Raw genomic sequence first — 18,491 nt, 5'->3', positions numbered from 1 at the left:
GCACTGGACCCCGCGGTGCCATACCCATGACTGGCTTGTAGTGGCCAGTGCAGACCTCATCCTGGCACACCCATACCCACCTGCCCGGCCAGCTCTGACTGTGGCAGGCGAACCGTGATGACGACGCCGCTGAACAGAGTGGGCACCGAGTACATAATGCCTACTGTGATGGCATTCGCCACTCGAGAGCACTTCCCGTAATGAAATATTCAGACCACAAACAAAAGAAAAACTTTATGAAGATTAAAAATTGAACAGGGGCGGGTAAAGCAACATAAGGAATTGGCACCAGGTTACCCTAAAGGCTGGCATAGAGCAGATAACCCACAGCTAAGGCCTGGCAGGCTTCTTTGCCAATCAAGTTGGGGCACCACACAATCTGATGGCAGGAGGTCAGACTTGGCCATGTCATCCTTACGGTGCCACAGACTCCGCCTGCAATCAGGGAGGCCACTGCACGAACCCCCCCTGCGGCACCCCTTTGGGCATCAGGCAGACCTCGAGGGGCACATCTTGGTATGCATGCCACCTCACTCCAGTAGGGAAAGACGATTTAGTGTAGGAAAACATGAAAGTGACGAGCTGCACCAGCAGGGCTAACTGATGACCAGGTGGGCTCCACTGCTCCTGACGCCAGGCTCAGAGGTTGGCAGATCTGGGGGGCGCAATACCCAGCATTGCCGAGACGCTGTTGCCCGAGGTAAGCCAGCTGCCGCCGTCCACGACCAGACAGGCCCCGGTCACATAAGCAGCAGCGCGGCTGGCCAGGTAAAGCACACCGTGTGCCACGTCCGTCTTGGTGCCAGTCCGCCTTACTGGGATGGTGTGGACAAGTCCACTCGCCTCGGCCGACGAGCCACCTAAACAAGAGGAAGAAGAGGAGGGGTGGCATGAGAAGTGAGGGTGGCCGGCAGTGGGGTGGGACAGCGCGGTGGGGACCTACCCAGGCGGCGGTATCCTTCGGTGCCCGACACGATCCCAGGGGCAAGACTGTTGACACGCACATTGTTTGGTCCCCACTCGACTGCCAGGTGTCTCGTCATTGCATCTGTCAGAAACGAGAAAGAACGTCAGACAACAAACATGGAAGACGGGAGGAGCGGGCACTCACGCAGACGGACAAAGGGTGCCCTGTGCCCAGCTTGGTCGTGCAGGCTGACAGGTGACTCCACGCCACGCACTCCCAGAAATCTTCAGGATATCAAATGTGGTGGAGACCTCAAGAACTGCCCACATGATGCCAGTGGGCCATGAGCATCACCTGGTGTAACTGTCCAGTCCCTTAATTTGACCCCACGGGTGTCCTGGTGTCTGCGGGACCCTGTGGTGTTTGTGGCCTGCGGTGAAATGTTCAGTCATGTGACATTTTATTACTGCACTTTGTCCCTTCAGTCCAGTGACGGGCACCCGCTAAGGATTGGAGTTTCGTAACTCAGGTGGCACGAGACGGTCACACGACGAGGGCCACATGGGCCAATGCAGCCGTTCATTTTGCTTCACAAGAAGTTTTGCACTTCCTTCTAATCTGTGCCTGTGTGCCCCGCGCCCACCCTAGACAAGCGCAGATAAAGCGTGGCCCGGGTTCGGATCAGCTCCCCAGCTGTACTTTACCTACTGCGGCCTTGGCAGCGCCCGCATGCACCTGCAGTGCCTGACCCCTGTAGCTCAGAGTGGCAGTGATGTTGACGACTGCTCCGCCGTGGTCCTGTAGGAGAGAACAAAGAGTCAGCTTCTGAGGTGGCACAGCCTGGGCACGAGTCAGCATGATGCCAGTGGAAGAAGGCCCTGGCCGTCTTTCACGACTTTCACCCTCAAACGCACACAAAGATGCAAAGCCGAGTTAATGTCGTCGATCTGGAGACGTCCCGGGGGCAGACGTGCATGCGAGTGCCCACGGCGGGCACCGAGCACTCCTCATCATGCCACTTTTCCTGATGAGGCTCACAGCAAGTCAGGTGGTACTTGGATCTCCGCACCATCCTGCTGCAGGGTAGAAGATGCCAGGCCATGTGGGTCAAACCAAAAGGCTCAGGAGATGCCAGACTTTCTAGGGTCGCTCACTTGCATTACACCCTGGCATCCCAATCCAACAAAACAAAATGCAAACCTCTACAGCACACATTTCTATCCGCTGCCAGGAAAGGAAAAACGGGCAAAATCCACAGGAAATGCCACAGGAACGCAGCTAAGGAAGAGACGCACCAGGGGCAGGTCACAACAGCCCAGTGCCCCCGGTGCCACCCATACTCGAGCTCAAAGCTGCTCTTCTCTGCCAAGCCGGTGTGCCAGCCAAATGCCCACACTGGCCAGCCTACGTGATGCCACTCACCTTCAGGTACTTCTCAAAGACCACCTTGCTGGTGTTAAAGGTGCCCATCGTGTCGATCTCCATGACGGTGCGGAAGGCGTTGAAGGACAATTCGCTCGCAGGGCACAAGAAATTTCCCGCAGCATCTGTGGAACGAGAAGAGAAGACCACCCTTCACTTGACGGTAAGACCCCCAAGTGGGTACCGAGCACGAGACGTCGGGGACATTAACTGTTGACGAGGACGTCGATGCGCCCAAACTCCCGGAGTGCCTCATCCACAGCGGTCTCGATCGTCTGGGGCTGGCGCACGTCCAGCTGGAGTGGCAGGCAGTGGCGTCCTGTGGTGGCACGCAGCTTTGTGGCAGCCTGGAACAACAGGAGACATGCCAGCGTTAAACGGGGGATGAAATGAAATCCTCTAAACCCCACCCCCCAGGTGCCATGCGTTTGGGGTCCTGCCAGGAGATCCGCCCCTTCTGCAGCCACCCAACCCCACGTCCAGGTCAAGGTGCTGGCCCTGGTCACACAGACTCCCCTTTAGTCCCCTGCCAGTCTAACAGACCACCTCTTTGTTCTCTTCTTCCTGTGCGCCTCGTCGTCATCGTCATTCTCGGTTAACGGCGTTTGGATTTTTTTGTGGCAAGGATGGCGAGACATCAGAGGGCGTGAAAGCCAGCAGCGGGCACCACCCAGAGTCTGAGCACCAGCCACTTGGCCTTTCTGTTCCTGTACTCCTTCCTTCTTTAATTCAATACACCGGTCAGACTAGCGGACCACCCCTGTGGGCATCACCCCAGGGCTCAGCTGTTTGCCCCCCCCTCATCATTTCTCAGGGGTCCTTAGGTTTGCCATTGATATCACTTACAGTGAAACAATTGGCTGTGCCAGGGGACTGACGGCCCCCCAGGGCCCAGTAGGCACACACACCTGGCTTACATTTCGTGTGTCCACCGTTAGTGCTGCTGGCCCGTTGAATGCCATTAGCACGCGGCCTGGGTGGGTGGGGGTCCCTGAGGTCAAAGGTGGGCTGCAGCCACTAAGGCAGACGGGGTCAGTGAAGTGACAGCACTAGCAGCCGATGGCATCCTAGACAGGCAGACAGAGGGAGGGAGAGTGGGCAGAGACCACCTACAGAGGGCACAATGCGGTCTCCCTGCATTCTGGGGGTCCGGTTCACCTGCACACGCACCTGTGACAGCCGCTCCGTGTTCCTGCTGGCGATCACCGTGTCACAGCCGTGCCTGAAAGACAGCAAATCAAAACGAGCATCAGCCACCTGCTGGGACCACCGGGGAGCCCAAAGGATTCTGGACAGGAAACTCGATGCCAGGGGACAGCGGGCAAATAAACAAAAAAAAAAAAACCACCACCACCACCGGTAGATAAAAACAATCAGACAACGGGGGGCTTTAGCAAGTGAAGCCAACTAAGGCCAGCTGGGGGTTTCTTGTGCCACTCATCAACGCCCACCCATCAATTCCGTCAGAGCTGCTGCTTCAAACCCCACCCTGAGGCTCCAGCTGGCACGCACCCTAAGGGGCTTCTCTCGGACAGGGCCCGCTGTAGAAAGGCGCTATATACTGTAAGCCCTACCTAGTCAGGAGTTTCCTTCTCCTTTTCAGTGAGCAGACGCCGTGACTTTCACATGCCACCTGTGGGTGACAGGCAGGCATTGACATCACGCTGCCAGGGACAGCCGGGGGCCAAGTTTGAGGACAGGGGTCCGCTAGGTGGGTCACCCATTAGAACCACTGGCTAAATAAACAAAAGGGAGCAGAAGAGGATATGAACAGAGCGCGGTGTTCTGGGATACGTGGGCAATGCCAGGCAGAAGTGCCACCTCCTAGAAGGCCAACCAGACCTCATAATCTGCTTAAAATCCGTTCAGGCGGACAGAAGAGCACAACGTCACTTAACGTCACTTAACGTCACCAACAGCCATCGAGTCTCTGTGTAAATTAGTGTGTGGCCGGCGACAGTGAAGGGCATAAGATGTTGTGAAGGCACACTGAGCCATGGCCGTACAGTGCCACCTAAAGTGTGCCCCACCAAAGGGGAGGACAACATGGTGGCGCCCTGCACTGGCCTGAGAACAATGGCTTGCGTTATGCCTGGCATTCAGTTAAAGCTCAAAGCTTTCCTGGCATGTGTATTGGCATCCTCTGTGCCAGCCAGCTCACTGGAGTGCGTCACTCTGGGTTGATGACAATGACAGAGCTGAAGGCCAGTGATCTTTCTCCGGACCCTGGTCAGCTTTGGAAGCCAAGGCTGCCACCCCCAGCTGCTCCATGTGGCCCCTGAATGCCAGTTTATCTGGCTAGTGCCCGTGTAAATCAGGGCTAACCATTTCCACATTTCCAATATGAACTTTTCCACCAATAAAATATTAAAAGACCCTTAGAGGTGCCTTCCGTAGCCCCCCACTGCCCCTGGACTTCTCACCAACGAGCACACACCACACACACTCCCTCATCAGCTCTAAAGCCGACAGTGCCAGGATGTGAGCGGGCACCAGGAGCGGCGCCCAGTGTACTGCGCAGTCAGAGGCGCCACTCACCGCATGAAGATCTCTGCAATCCGGAAGCCAATGCCAGACCCTCCTCCGGTGATGAAGGCCACCTGACCCCTGCAAGAAGACACAAAACTCATCAGCCTACAGGGTGGGCAGCAGAGGACCCGTTAGGAATGACCAAAATGGGCAAGTGGGCTACGCAGGAAAACCAGCACAAGGAAATATTAAAAAAAAAGAAGTTGGCACCGCATGCCAGGGATGTGGCCAGGCTATACAGGGTCCATTACATCTGCCAGTCTCTGGCCTTCAGGTGTTGAGGGGATTGTCCAGCTAAGTTGCCCACCTCGGCCTGAGAATTCTGGCCCCCCTAATCATCCCCCTTCACCACCTCATAGGTAATGTGCTGGGATGAAACCCGTTGGCTTTGAGTGTGACATAGAAATGTCATTGTCATTCATGATCGTGAGAGGGCAGAGGGGGACAGGAGGGGACCGGGCCTACGGTGGGGGCACAGTGTATGGACACAACACCGGGCAGCGGGCACACGGGGGATCTCACCAAGGAGCTCGCCACTCGGGAGTAATAACGAGCCATGGAGCTGACCAAGCGGCTGTCCCCGAGGTCACAGACCCCCCGGTCAGAAGGCCACTCACCTGAGCAGGTCCGGGCTGTACAGGTACGAGTAGCTGGGCAGGCAGTCGTCCGTCTCCACGTCCTCCGGGGACTCTGTGAATGGGCTCAGGTGTGCCATGGCAGCTGCAGGGGGACAGAGACAATCAGTCGAGGCCCGGGACCCCAAGGCCGTGTCACTCTCGCTCACACGGGACATTTGCGTTGGGCTCCGATTCTTGTGCCAAAGTGCGAACAGGCTGTGCCAGGTGCCTTGCCAGCTTAGTTTGCATGAATGACCGCAGGCCGACATCCTCAGCAGGCCCCGAGCCGAGCACCCTCATGGTGACAAATCCTGAGGGTCCGGAGCTTCACCAGTGCATTTGGGGGCACACAGCCCTCGTTCTTCTTTCGTGATTAAAGGGCGGCCCACTCAGCGGTCTGGTGACGGGTCCTCTAGACTCGTATTTTATTTAGCGAAGGGTAGAAAGACTACCACGGGCACTCCAGTCACCATATGCTGCAGCTGGCACCTCTGGTCAGGGTGTCCCGTGGGGTGGCTCTGTGCTGCTTGTCCATTCGGAGGACAAAGCCTGGTGACCATGTGACCTGCAAGGCACTCAAGGACCCTCGGTGGGCTGGGAAAGCCTGCCAACAGTGCCATCTTAACAAAATGCCAGGCGGATGGGCAGCCCTCGTTATCGTCAAAGTCGTGTTTGAGCAGCAACCGGGACCAAGTGACATAAGGTGACAAGGACAGGGGAGCAGCGCCAGTGTCCTGGGCACCTGAGGCGTATTAGCCGAGTGTGCCCGCCACGTCTGTCTGTCTCTCTGTGGGCTCACCAGGGTGACATTTGAACTCCCGCTCACCAAGCAGCCTTGATGACATCAGCATGTCACTTGAGGTGGACTCTGCTGCCTGCTGAGCCACGCGCTGCCAGTGTGAAGTGCCATCGTCATTACATTCTGTCACGGCTGCTCTTTTTGAATAAGACTCACTGTTACAACAACAATTAAAATGCGATAAGCGACTCTGAATGTCACGCCACGCCAACAATGCCATCATCACTTGTAAATGTCACTGAAGGGCACACTGACTGATAAAACTCACCAGCACCAGTGGACACACAATCTGGGCACATGCCAGGTTATTCAGATCACGACCCAACCAGCGGGGTCCATCCATCCACTTTCGTAGTCTGGGTACCCGGGGCAGCTGCAGCCCATTTCAGCCTTCATCGGCCAGCAGGCGAAACCACCACCTTGACCGGGCACCAGTCCATCGCAGGGCATGCAATCCACCACAGGGACACGGGGAGGCCATGCAAATGCCACGCTGGGCACACGCGAGGACAAATACCTAACCAGTGACCGTCTGCTGCAGGGCATCGTCCAGGGCCAAGTGCCACCGGCATGATGACAAGAGGCTGCTGCCAATCCACGACCCGCAGCTCAGCTTCAACGCAACGACCCCAACTGTCAACGAGCCCAGAAACGTCACGTTCGTCATGGACACAACCAGCTGTGCCCACCGCAGCGACAATCTTGGACCTTGGAACTCACTGCCAGTTCATGGTGCGAGTCTCGCTGTGTGTGCCCGGTGCCACCCTGTGCTCTGCTATGCACCCCATCTGTGAAGTGTGCAGCGCTGGGTCGGCAAAGAGTGACAAACAATAGGCGAGCCCGCCACAAACGTACAACAGCACCGAAAACAGCCTGGTGTCACAATGCAACAAGGAAACGGCGCACCGACGTGCCAGCCAAGCCCCTCAGGGCATGCAGATCTCGGGGGGCACAAAGGTGACTGACCAGAGCGAGCACAGCAGGAAGAAGCCCCTTACGGCCCGATCGATTAATGCTGGACGGTAACGGGCAAAGCGAGGACGGGATGGCAGCACCGCTGAGCCTTTTAATACGAGCGGCTCTGCCTTGCCCAGGAATTCAGGGGGATCCACAGCCACTGACCACCAGGACTGGCACCTCGGATCAGGGCACAGATATCGACAGGCTTAGAAGGAGCGCCACCGGTCACAGCCGGGAGGGGGCGCCGCTTTTCTCAGACTGCCAAGGGGACCGCAAAGTTGCGATTTCTGTACCTTGCGGTCGCTCGGGTCGTCTTGCCAGTGAAGCCGTTCTGTGCCCAGCAGGACCGTGAAGGAATTCCGCCAAAGTCCGTCAACTGCACCCCGAAGCACTGCACGGTCGCCAAGTCAGGCCATCGCCGACACGACGGGCATCTGAAGGGCCGCCTCGGTCAACTTAAAGGACTGAGCGTAATGGACGAACGCGCCGTGAAAACTCGCTGCGGCCCACGCACTTAAAACACGCTGCGCTCAAACAGACTCGGCCATTACCTCTCCGTCGTGCTCAGACTTTGACTCCTCGGCCGCTGACTTCGCCTTCGCCTCCTCCCGGGAACTGTGCGCGCGATTGCATTGGATTGGATTGGCGCAAGAGCCAGAGCGCTCATGGGAAGTGTAGGCGGCGTCGCGCGTTACCGCGTAGGGTCGCCTACATGATGTCATTGAACCCGCCGCCATCTTGCCCAGGTATGAGAGGCTCGGCTTTGCTAGATTCCATATACTTTATTAATCCCCAAAGAGAAATTCAAATGCATAACGTGGCCAAACGAAAAACATAAACTGCACAGATGTTGATACAAAGTACAATATAAGACAATAGAATTTAAACATACAGTACAATAACACGCAAAAAAAAAAAAAAACCCGCATGTAAATGGAAGTTTTACTGTTTTCCCTTACGGCTGCTGCTTTTGAATTGCAGAATGGCCGCAGGCAGGTAAGGACCACAGAGATGCTTCTCGTTGCACCACCACCGAGGTATGAGCCCGTGGCTAAAAGTGCACCGAGACAGCGCCCCCTGGAGGAGATGAGAGGAATCGCTCACAATGGCGTCCCACTTCTGCCACCTTTTTTGACAAAGGCCTCGAGAGCGTCCACCTGACCACTGAGAAGTTGGAGACCACCATGGAGACCACGGCCCTGTATGGAGCAGGACGAGCAAAAGGCCGCTGCTGCTGCCGCTGAACTTCCAGTTCATGCTGACGGGTTGTTGTGGCAGAGTGGACTGGCAGCTTCTGCAGGAGGGCACCACAGGGCCATGGAGTGGAAGCTTAAAATGGTGGCATAGGGAGGAAGGTGGCATCATTTGAGGGACTGGAATCATTATGTTGATTATGTGAGAAATACCTTGGGGCTCCTTTTATTAGACCTGTTTGCTCTTGATGCCCAGTGTTATGCCACAAATCCCACCCAAGTGCCCATCTATGTTTGTTGATTATCAACTCCAGGGGGAATGCCAAATGTGCCCTGAAATGCCCTGGCACCCCTGACCAGAAGGAGCCCTGGCCTGCCAGTCTGCCCCTCCCTGAGCAGCACCCCCACAGTGCCCATAAAGAGGCACATAATACCATCCTGTGCCAAGGGGCACAACCAAGAGCTAAGATCGGTCCTGAAATTGCTCAGAGTGGCCACTGTAGTCGGAGACACTGGGCATGGGGTCACGCCAGTGGTGACCTTGTGTCCAGGTTTTCCTGCCCACCCCCTCTTTCAACTGTGTCATGCCCCCGTTGGCATTTCACCTTAGCCCCTTGTAAATGGCACCAGTCAAGGCCACAGCAGATGGTCACAATTTGACACAAAGACTGGTGAGCCACAGACATGATGGCATGCACAGACTGGTGGGGGGTCTGCCAAGCTGTGCCCAGGATGCCACCTTCACCCAACAGCCCTCAAAGTATTGGATTTTTATTAAAGGTTGAGCTATTGGTGAGGGCTCGCCCTGCAAGGCTGGTAAGTGACCCTGGCAGACCTCTAAGGTTCAGGGCACAGCAGGCACCTCAGGTAGCGTTCAAGGCTGCAGAGAGAAGCAGCCAAGATGGGCAGATGCCCACACCACTTAGTCTCGCCATTTACTGCCCGCTGAAGCTCCAAGCAGAGAAGAGCGAGGCTGCCCGCGCTTTGTTTAGGTCCACAATGCCATGGCCATCACCCTCTCAAAATGAAGCAGGAAGTGGCAGCAGGAAAGGCGGAGAACAACAAATGCCCATCTGAGAGATGGCACACGTTCAAAGACTTGAAATGAGCGCACATGCTGGGGACTTGGGCGGCACAAGGTCAGCTGTTGGGCTTTCAGCCTGGCACATCCTGCTCTTTACTCACCACCAGCAAGATCTCCTTGGCAGAACAGGGGTACTGAGCGCCACACTGACCAGACACACCCAAACACAGCACTCACATTGGTAAAGATGGCATTGATGGTCTAACAGTTGGGCAGTCAGTACCAAGACGGTGCTCAGGGTGACACCCCCGTCAGCAGCAGCCAACGGGCACCCAACTACAGTCCTCATGTGTAAGGGGGTCCTGCCGAGCGCAGACATGACAGACAGACAGGCAGACAGACAGGCAGCCATTGTGGTGTCAGGGAGTCACATGACTTTTTATTTTTTAGGCTCAACGTACAAAACCATCAGGTAGGCGGTGACCGGGCACTGCAGTGGTCCTTTGGTGCCCACGAAGGCCTCAGACATGGCGACTGACCAGGCCGAGTGCCCAGAGGGGCAAAGATGGGATGACACAAAGGGGTCCCACATAATCAGGCGTACCAGAAGACCCCACCTGTCGAGACTGGGCAGAGTGCCCACAGCCTGCCCTCTACCAGCTTGTCCAGTGGAAGAATGAAAGCATCGGGTGGCTGGCCAAACACAAAGATGAGTCGCTTGACCCCCACGTGAGTCTGCAGCTCATCTACAAGATGGACGACGGGACACACCGGGACCACCCTGCCCTGCCCGCCACACAAAAGGGCACCGTTAACTTCAACCACTTTATCCTTTCCTATCCCCCTCAAGTGCCCACTGCCCATTGTAGCCCCTCTTGATAAGAGCTGCTGTTGCTGGTACGGACAAGTCCATGTCTTACCAAGATGCCCTCTCAAGTGCCAGGTGTGGACTGGCACAGAGGTTTAAAGCAGGGCAGTCAATGGGCACCAAAGCAAGGCTGTCACGAAGCAGATGCTGCATGCCAATCCTGAAGACACTGCTGGTAACGGCCAATGGCGCGGTCCCCCGACACGCGAGGGTACCCACTGAGAAAGGCACTATAAAACGATACGGAGAGGTAGTTAAAAGACGAAGCAGCTCGCTGCCAAGGGCCAGAAGATCTGAAGAGGTGGCACCAGACTGGGCCCGCAGGCACCTTACCAGCGCTGAAAGATGGCATTCATCAAAGGGGGCACTTTGTCAAACCATTAATTTATTGTCTTAAAATCACAGAGGGGCTCGTCCACTGACCCGTCGTCAAGTGGCAGCGATGCCACGTCGTGCAGACAGAAATGGGGCCCACCGGGCACAGCTTTGGTGGCAGACGTGGCCCACTTGTGCAGTTTCATTGTTTTGGCAGGTGGTCTTTGGTGAGTTTAGGTCACGTGAAGGAGGAAGGCTGCCCACTGCGCGAGGGAGTGGCACACCCGTGGAGGTAGCCATTGTCTCTTGTCCTATGCCATCCACTCCCTGTGCCACTGGGCTCCTCACACCTGGTAGGTGTTGCTGTGGTCGCAGCACTCCCAGTCCACAAGCTCTCGCCGGTCAAACCAGAGCTGGATCTCCCGCTGGGCACCATCCACTGAGTCACTGGCATGAACCACATTCCTACACAGAGAGAGAGAGAGAGACAAGAAATAAAGACCCTGGTGCCATCCTGCCAACCACCGTCTTCTTGTCGAGACCAGCAGGGAAGAAGGAAAGCCGCGTGTCGCACACAAGACACACAATCCCACCTGCTGATGTGCACGCTGAAGTCCCCCCGGACCGTCCCTGGCAGAGCTTCGGCCGGATTGGTGTCCCCGACCATCAGGCGGGAGGTGCGGATGACGTTGTGGCCTTCCCACACCTGGCAGGAGAGAAATCACAAGGGCACTGCGTCAGAACGGACCGGCCTGGGCGATGCCACCTCCTAAAGGAGGCACCCCACAGCCTGTGGGCACAGACGCCACCTCCATGTTATTCAGTTACCCCCCTTCAGCAGGGTGCTTTACAGAGGACCACCCTAACCCTGACTGGCACCCTATGAGGGGGTCTCAACTACGCACCATCGCCACGACGGGCCCGGAGCTCATGTAGCGCAGAAGGTTTGGGTAGAAGGGCTTCTTGTGGAGGTCGTGGTAGTGACGCGCCAGGAGGTCCTCGGGGGCCTGGAGGAGAACAGAGAGAGAGACAAGTAAACAGAGGGGTTGGGCATCTCCAGGGGCACCGGCACAGACGTCATGCAAAGTGCTGCCAACAAGCTAGGAGAGCCCGGCTGGCACAAGTGCCAGGCAGACCGCTAAAACGGCCATCTTGACAGCAGCACCGCTCACCGAGACCACCAGTCCGACACAGCCAGTCTCCACTCTGACCCACGGCAGGGTGCGGGCATCGCTCGACTGACACACGTCCTCACAGTGCTGCCACCGGAGGACACGAGAGTGTGTGTGTGTGTGCGCGAGACCAGCATGGCCACCCAACCCTCCAGGCACCGCAGGGGTGAAAGGCCCGGGGAGCAACCAAAAGGGTGGGCAGGGGGGCACTAGGAGGAGTCTCAAAGAGCCCCCCGCACCACAATGCCACTCACCACTGGCACGGCGACTCACCTTGAGGAACTTCATGGCCACCAGTTTGAAGCCCCTCTGCTCGAAGCGCTGGATGATCTGCCCGATGAGCCGCTTCTGAACGCCATCAGGCTTCACCGCAATCAGAGTTCGCTCTGCCACTCCGGCGATGCCTGAAACACAAGGGGGCACAGCCAGGTCAGCCCACCGCCACTCTCCAGCCGAGGCCCTGGGCACAGCCCTAAAGTCAAACAGGCCCACACCTCGGCCCGGCGGGGGGGCCAAAGTCAAACAATGACAACGAGCAACTAATGGACGGCGGGGCGTCTTCAATGGGGGTCCGAGGTTGCAGAAGACCCCCAACTGTCAGCACTATTAGGACACCAGCCCCCCAGGAGGACATGAATGAAAACAACACAGACGTAAAGATCGGGGGGGTTCTTGTAAACTTCTGAAGCAGACCCCCTCGTGACGGCCCCCCGGAGTGTGGAGAACGGGACATCCCTGAAACGGGGGGCTTCCTGCCACAATCCAAAGACGGGGGTCCTACAGTGTGCAGACCCCCGTGACCCTGTTCAGGACTAAGTGGGTTTGAAGATGGTGGACGACACAAAGGGGGCCCATTCTGTCCCTTCATGTCATTTATTTTCATGCCACTCGTTTGAGTTTTTCTAAGCCCACTTTAGAGGGACAGGGACAAGAAAACAGAAGGTGGCGCGGACCCCTGAAGCATAAATCTCTGCTCTTCTTCTATAGTGTGTGCCAATTAGATGTCACATAAATCTGACTCATCAGATCATCGTGTGCCCGCTTTGCCTTGTCACAGAGTCATTAAAATCAGGGTGGTCCACAGTGAAGCCTGTCACTGGATATGCCACGTTTGCCAGCCAGTTTGACCCGAGGACTGACACTGCGCCAGGAAAATCTCAAGTGCAACATAAAAAAAGGAATCTGGTCACAAAGCGATGACACGAAGGGTGGCACACTGCTGCCCAAGAGCGCCAGGTAAACATCAATGTTAATACCAGTCATTAAAGATGGCAATGTGCCAGTCAAGTTGAGCCCCGTTGTCACATCGGTCTGACTGCAGCTTAACAAAGGCATTTCACGGAGCCCCATGCCATCTAACCCTCTGCAGTGCCCACTAAACAACGAATTCCACTCACTAGATATGGGAATGTGCCAACTTTGCCTGTCAGTTTGACCCACGTGCCCAACTTAGATACCACAAAGGCTGCCCATTATCACCTCACGCTTTCCTGTGCCCATCAAACATAGGGCACACCTCACTCATTAGACAGGACTGTGTGCCAAGTTGGTCGGTGGGCTGAGCAAACTGTGAAAATGAAGTAGGTCCAAGTGGCCGAATCCCATTTGTTTGGTTCAGATAAAGGACCCCCTTTAGTGACGCAGACCCCCTTTAGTGACGCGGCTCAACGTAACTGCAATGGAACTTCGGGCTCACGTCAAACGGCCCCCACCTCTCTCTGGCCTTCATGCCAGGCCCCCCATGGCGCACCCCGTGATGGAGCAGCCGATCCCCCCAGACGCTCACTAAAAGCTGCCCGAGACCACCGGGTAGAGCACAAACACCGAGCCCACATACGTGGAGTTGGGTGGCACACGCCTGGTACAAGAAATCACGGGCATCGTCGTCTTCTTCGAGATCAAACGCCTCGTGCGTCCAGCGACGTGTTTTGCCCATGCCGGACAATCACGTGTGACATGTCACCCCCCTGAGTAATGGCAGGCCAGTAAACGGCAGGACCCCCACGAGTCAACGTACCGACTGAAATAAGGGGGGCCGCTCTCCACGATGAGGATGATGAAGATGAAACACAAGCAAAGACCACCACGGTCACCCATCAGGGGCCCAGAGGTCTCACGCTGACTTGCCAAGTTCAAAGGGTCTTGGGACACGGGCAGTGGGACAGACGATGGACTCCACAGGGTGGGCTGCTGCTCCCACACGGTCACCTCGGCCCCCCTTGGTGTGAAGCTCACTCTGGCCGAGGGTCTCCCAGAAGAGTCGCTTGCACTGCTGAACAGGACCACCAATGAGCTCTTAAAGAGGTGCTCTGATGTCATTCAGCGGTCATCTCGCTCATCGGCCAGCGTGACTCTGAAGACCACCACAGCCCCCCCAAAGTCACACTCCTGCGTCTTATTATTCTGTTCTGTCACCGGAGTGCCCGCCCCACCATATTGATAACGGGGGCTTCTCGCTGTACACCCACCCCACAGCGATTTCACTTCGACAAGATGGTGGTCTTCCCAAGTTTAACGCTGCACACTCGGCGAGGTCTGAAAGTTGGAGGCCATCACCTCTGCAAACCGACTGGTGACCGAGGGGACCAAACTGTGACCCCACAATGTCACTACGGGGCCACACGAGCCGATGGACGCCTTGGCAAACAGCAGGGGCCCACCGACGAGGCTCTTCAGTGTTTGTGTACTTAAGGGGGGCAGTGACTGGCACTATCAGGTTTGGTTCACCCACATTGTTTATCATGGCAGGCGGGCTTCTGCCAACCAAATCAGGCAAACGGCACAAGGCAGCAGAGAAGATAAACACAGGCGACCTTGAAAAGGGGACCTCTCAGCTGTCAGGCAGCCACTCCAGGAATGTCACCGAAATAGAAGGCCCTGGCACCGCCCCAGGCCCGCATGGCAGCGGCAAGACACCTTCAAGGGCAGGCGAGCCAAAGAGCACAAGAGAAACGGAAGTGAGGAGTCTTGGGGGGGCTCCGGTTTCACGCTATTCTGAGGAGCCCCCCGTCTGATGCCAGCCATCATTTTAAACGACAGTGAAAGTGGAGGGAGGCGGCCACCCAAAGGTCCAGGGGGCCAGCAGGACGCTCCTGTCCATCTGACCGAGCAGTCGGGCCGCCCCTCCGTGGCTCAGCTCCCGGCTCTCCACCACCAGTCCTGCTCGAATCAGACACACTGAAAGCGGGCAAACCTGCGGGCCGGTGCCAGGAGTAATCATTGTAGGCGGGCAGCCGCAAAAGGCTTCTGCCAGGCTGGCTCTTCTCGTCGCCGAGTCCCAGTCAGTCCGTGACAACTTCTCTCCCACCCGCCAACTCAAACTGCTCTCCGCGACTTCCATTCCCGGCACGCGAGGCACGCGACTTACAAGCAAAAACAAACAGCGGCCGGCGCGTCCACGAGCGGCTCAGAAGGCGGGCTCTCCACCGGAAGTGACTGCCTGCCCGCGCACGTTGCACTCGAGCGCAGCCGTCGTCGTCGTCTCTCCAGGATTTAAAACTTTTTGAAAGTGCGCCGAGCCACCGAAAGCTCCCGGATCCCCCCGAAAAAAACAAAACGCGGCTCACGGCCGGCGGCGAGGCGACTCACCCGACTTGGTGCTGTACGAGTCCAGGCGGAGGCACCCGCGGACAGGCTGGCGGCCTCTCTCTGCAGCCCATGCCACGGCTGGACTCTCCTTAGCGGCGTGCGATCCGCTCACACCCCGGGGACTCCGCAGGAGGCTGCGAAACACCAGACACCGCTGAAGCAGCAGCACCATGTCGACTGGGCGTCTTCGCTTAAAAAGAACCAAAGAGTTAAAAAGAAAAAGAAAGAGAAGTCCCTAAAAGGAGCCTCCGCCCGCGTGCCCCCCAGCACTGCTTGCTTGCCTGCCTCTCCTCAGGACTGCTGCGCTTCCTCTCCGCTTTTCATTTAAAGGCAGGCACTGGCCCCGCCCCTCACGTTCAGCTGGCGTGGCCGGGGGGCATCCCGAGGGGAGCCCGGCGTGGGAAGTCCGTGCGGTCTGTCGGTCCGCTGTGTGCCGGGGGGTTGGAGGGCCTGTCGGCGCCTGTGGACCCCCGCAGGTCGCGCTCGCTCGCTCTCTCCTCCCGGCGCGTGCCCGTGTCTTGTATTGGTGTTCCCGAGGCTCCAGGCGCGTACCTACAGCGCCGCAAGTGGCCGTCCCGTCCGGGGTTTGTTCCTGCTGTGCTTTTATTAAAGGAAGGGGCTACAGCGGGGGTCGTGTCTCCTCGTACTCTTTATTACGCTCGTTGACAGAAACACGTTTGCGCTTCCATTACATTGGCCGGCTATGAGCATGTGTGCCAGTCTCCAGCATTGGCACTGGCTTTGCACCCCATGCTGCCTCGTTATGAGAGGGATCCCACCCAGTGGGGGCCGGCTGGCTCTACTGAAGCAGTTAAGTGGCACCATCTATGCCATTTGCCCCACGTGGCTGGCAGTTGACTCCATTTAGCGCCTGCCACTGTTGGGATGCTTTCCAAGTTATCATTTGTAGGTGGGAGTTGGCACATGCCATGGCGCCAGCTCTCTGTAAATAAACAGCAGCTCATCTTGGCAGAGGTGGAGCCATTTGTGCCCGCTTTAATTTCTTCTGCCCACTGTTACTGGTCATCTGCCGTTTGTTTTGTTCCACATACAAGACTCAAGAAGTGTCACTTCCCAGACATCCTGGTTACACTGTTAACAATATTTGTGATGTGACGTTTACTTCAAACAAGTCTGTGGCCATTCACAAAACCCGCCGAGGGCAAGGTGGCACCAGTCCTGCGAGACACAAACGGGTGGTCCTGTGGTGTGTAAGAAGGGCGATAAACAAAATGCTGTGGCTCTGCGATGACATTGGCATTAATGGTGACACCGAGTCATCGGGCCCTGTGGTGTGACGCAGCCCCCCCAAGTGACTGAACACCCGCTATGTGGTCCCATTGGCTCTGAGCAGCCATTGGTCTAATTAATTGGGTCATGTGATCCCCCCCATCCTATCACATGCTTGAGCATGACTTTGATTTATCAGACTAATGGAGGAACAGCAAGGTGGCGCTCAATGGAGGACAGGCACACACCGCAGACCATGAAGATAAAGAGCCAAGCGAACACGGGCAGTCTGTCCTGCCATGCCAGCTGCGGTCATTTAACACGACTGGCCTGACAAAGGTCAGCTTGGACAGTTTGAGCACCTTGGTGTCCCACGCAGAAATTCTCAAGAGGTGCGGGACGCGGCTGTGGAATCTCCTCTTCACCATCCATGGCAGAGGGGCACCCCGTCTCAAAAGGTAGTTTGGAGTCCCCTGGGCCTGCCAGTCGTCACCGGCAGGCACATGCCCACAATGCCAAGGCCACCCATGTCACACAACACACACACACACAGTAAAGGCCTCGGTGAGGTCACCCGTTAAATTGGGACGCCAGCCCGCAGAAGTGTAAAACAATCTCATCATTTTAATAAAATGTCCATAATAAGGGAGAGAAAAAAAAAAAAAAAACACAAACCAACCAGCGCACGCGCACGCGCACGCGCACACACTCTGTACAAAATGTAAAAGAACAAAAGTCAAAAACCGGGAGAGCGTCACAACAATAAAATTAACAATTAAAAAGGGGACTTTTTTTGTTTTTTTTTTTCCCTTTTTCTTTACAAAACAACTCGCTAAAACGTAAGCACTTTGAAGTGGCGGCGGCGGCCCCTCGGCCCCCCACTGGAATGGTCCGCACGTCCGTTCACAGTCTCCTCCCTCCACTGAAGGCGATGTGTAAATTAAAACCGCACACACACACACGACGACGACGACGACAAGTATATCAGGAAAAGTGCTAATGCAAGGCCACCCGGTCGTCCAAACGACGCGCACAGTGGAATGATGCCCAGGTGGTCCCCTCCCGGCGGGCGCTCCGTACGGACATTCAGGAAGACGGCCGAGCGGGTGTGAGGGGGTCCTCCATGGCTCGGCTGGCGTCGCTGGTCCGGCGGAGGGGGCACCCGAGGCGGCGCGCTGGCTGTGGAGTTCACACGCCCCCATAACCCCCCGTGCCAGTCGCTAGAGTTTCACCGTCCCAGGTGGCAAACTGCTGTTGCAAAGTCTGTAGTACCGCAGGTCGTTCACCAGCCTGTGCACACTCTGGGTGAAGGATGGCAGGTCCTGTAAACAAAGGGGACAGCGTCAGTCGGGGACGGAGAGCAGCAGTTCAAGACCCCCGACACGTCACAAGCACAAACTGAGGCCAGCGTCACGGGGACGACCGCGGGGACACTTGACGCGGCTCAGTAACGCCAGCTGACACGACTTTCCATTGCATTTCCGAAGTGCCAACTGCGTGCCCGTGCCCACGCTTTAGGGGGGTCTGGCGACCGTCACGTGCTCATAGAGCCCCGCCCCCTGTGCTCAGACGACAGAACAAGGGGTCACCCGCCACCACGGCGATGACGTCAACGGGTGACTCGCTCACCTGGTCCATCTTGAAGTTGCGCCCCAACACCGTGCGCTGATTGGAGTCCACGCCATGGCAGCTGCTGAGAAACTCGGGCAGGAAGGCGGAGTAGAAGCCGTCAAAGTCGACAGACGCCATGTTGTAGACGGCCAGCGCGATCTCGTCCTGCAGCAAGTCGTGGCTCCTGTGCACCAAAACCTGCAGCAGAACGTTGATGAAGTGGAAGAGCATGGAGGTGCGGAAGAGCTTCTGGAAG

At 56.8% G+C, this 18,491-nt stretch overlaps 3 protein-coding genes across 5 annotated transcripts in view; all 3 read right to left on the bottom strand.

Moving 5' to 3' along the window:
• Positions 1 to 216: 216 nt before the first annotated feature.
• decr2 (2,4-dienoyl CoA reductase 2, peroxisomal) lies at positions 217 to 7,893 on the bottom strand. 2 transcript variants are annotated; one of them, XM_039774604.1, is made up of 9 exons: positions 7,786 to 7,893; positions 5,476 to 5,578; positions 4,868 to 4,936; positions 3,500 to 3,551; positions 2,541 to 2,676; positions 2,330 to 2,454; positions 1,612 to 1,705; positions 944 to 1,048; positions 217 to 860 (listed from the first exon to the last, which is right to left on the bottom strand). In XM_039774604.1, exons 2-9 carry the CDS (start codon positions 5,571 to 5,573, stop codon positions 640 to 642), a joined length of 900 nt encoding a protein of 299 aa, XP_039630538.1. In that variant the 5' UTR covers positions 5,574 to 5,578; positions 7,786 to 7,893; the 3' UTR covers positions 217 to 639. The 2 variants fall into 2 exon arrangements, with proteins under 2 accessions (XP_039630538.1, XP_039630539.1); XM_039774605.1 differs by lacking the exon at positions 7,786 to 7,893 and adding an exon at positions 7,528 to 7,746.
• A 1,969-nt stretch (positions 7,894 to 9,862) lies between these two features.
• nme4 (NME/NM23 nucleoside diphosphate kinase 4) lies at positions 9,863 to 16,111 on the bottom strand. The gene is made up of 5 exons (XM_039774606.1): positions 15,395 to 16,111; positions 12,080 to 12,210; positions 11,540 to 11,641; positions 11,228 to 11,340; positions 9,863 to 11,099 (listed from the first exon to the last, which is right to left on the bottom strand). Exons 1-5 carry the CDS (start codon positions 15,564 to 15,566, stop codon positions 10,979 to 10,981), a joined length of 639 nt encoding a protein of 212 aa, XP_039630540.1. The 5' UTR covers positions 15,567 to 16,111; the 3' UTR covers positions 9,863 to 10,978.
• Positions 16,112 to 17,224: 1,113 nt separating this feature from the next.
• xpo6 (exportin 6) overlaps positions 17,225 to 18,491 on the bottom strand; it is a 30,206-nt gene continuing 28,939 nt past the window's right edge. For both annotated transcript variants that reach the window (XM_039774600.1, XM_039774598.1), the window contains exons 23-24: positions 18,254 to 18,484; positions 17,225 to 17,946 (exon numbers count right to left, since the gene is read on the bottom strand). In XM_039774600.1, coding sequence (XP_039630534.1) covers positions 17,845 to 17,946; positions 18,254 to 18,484 — 333 coding nt within the window. In that variant the 3' untranslated portion in view covers positions 17,225 to 17,844. The remainder of the gene's footprint in view (positions 17,947 to 18,253; positions 18,485 to 18,491) is intronic.

The sequence above is a fragment of the Polypterus senegalus genome, chromosome 13, assembly GCF_016835505.1.
Source record: "Polypterus senegalus isolate Bchr_013 chromosome 13, ASM1683550v1, whole genome shotgun sequence".
NCBI lineage: Eukaryota > Metazoa > Chordata > Cladistia > Polypteriformes > Polypteridae > Polypterus > Polypterus senegalus.
This window is presented reverse-complemented; position numbering and strand designations above follow the sequence as displayed.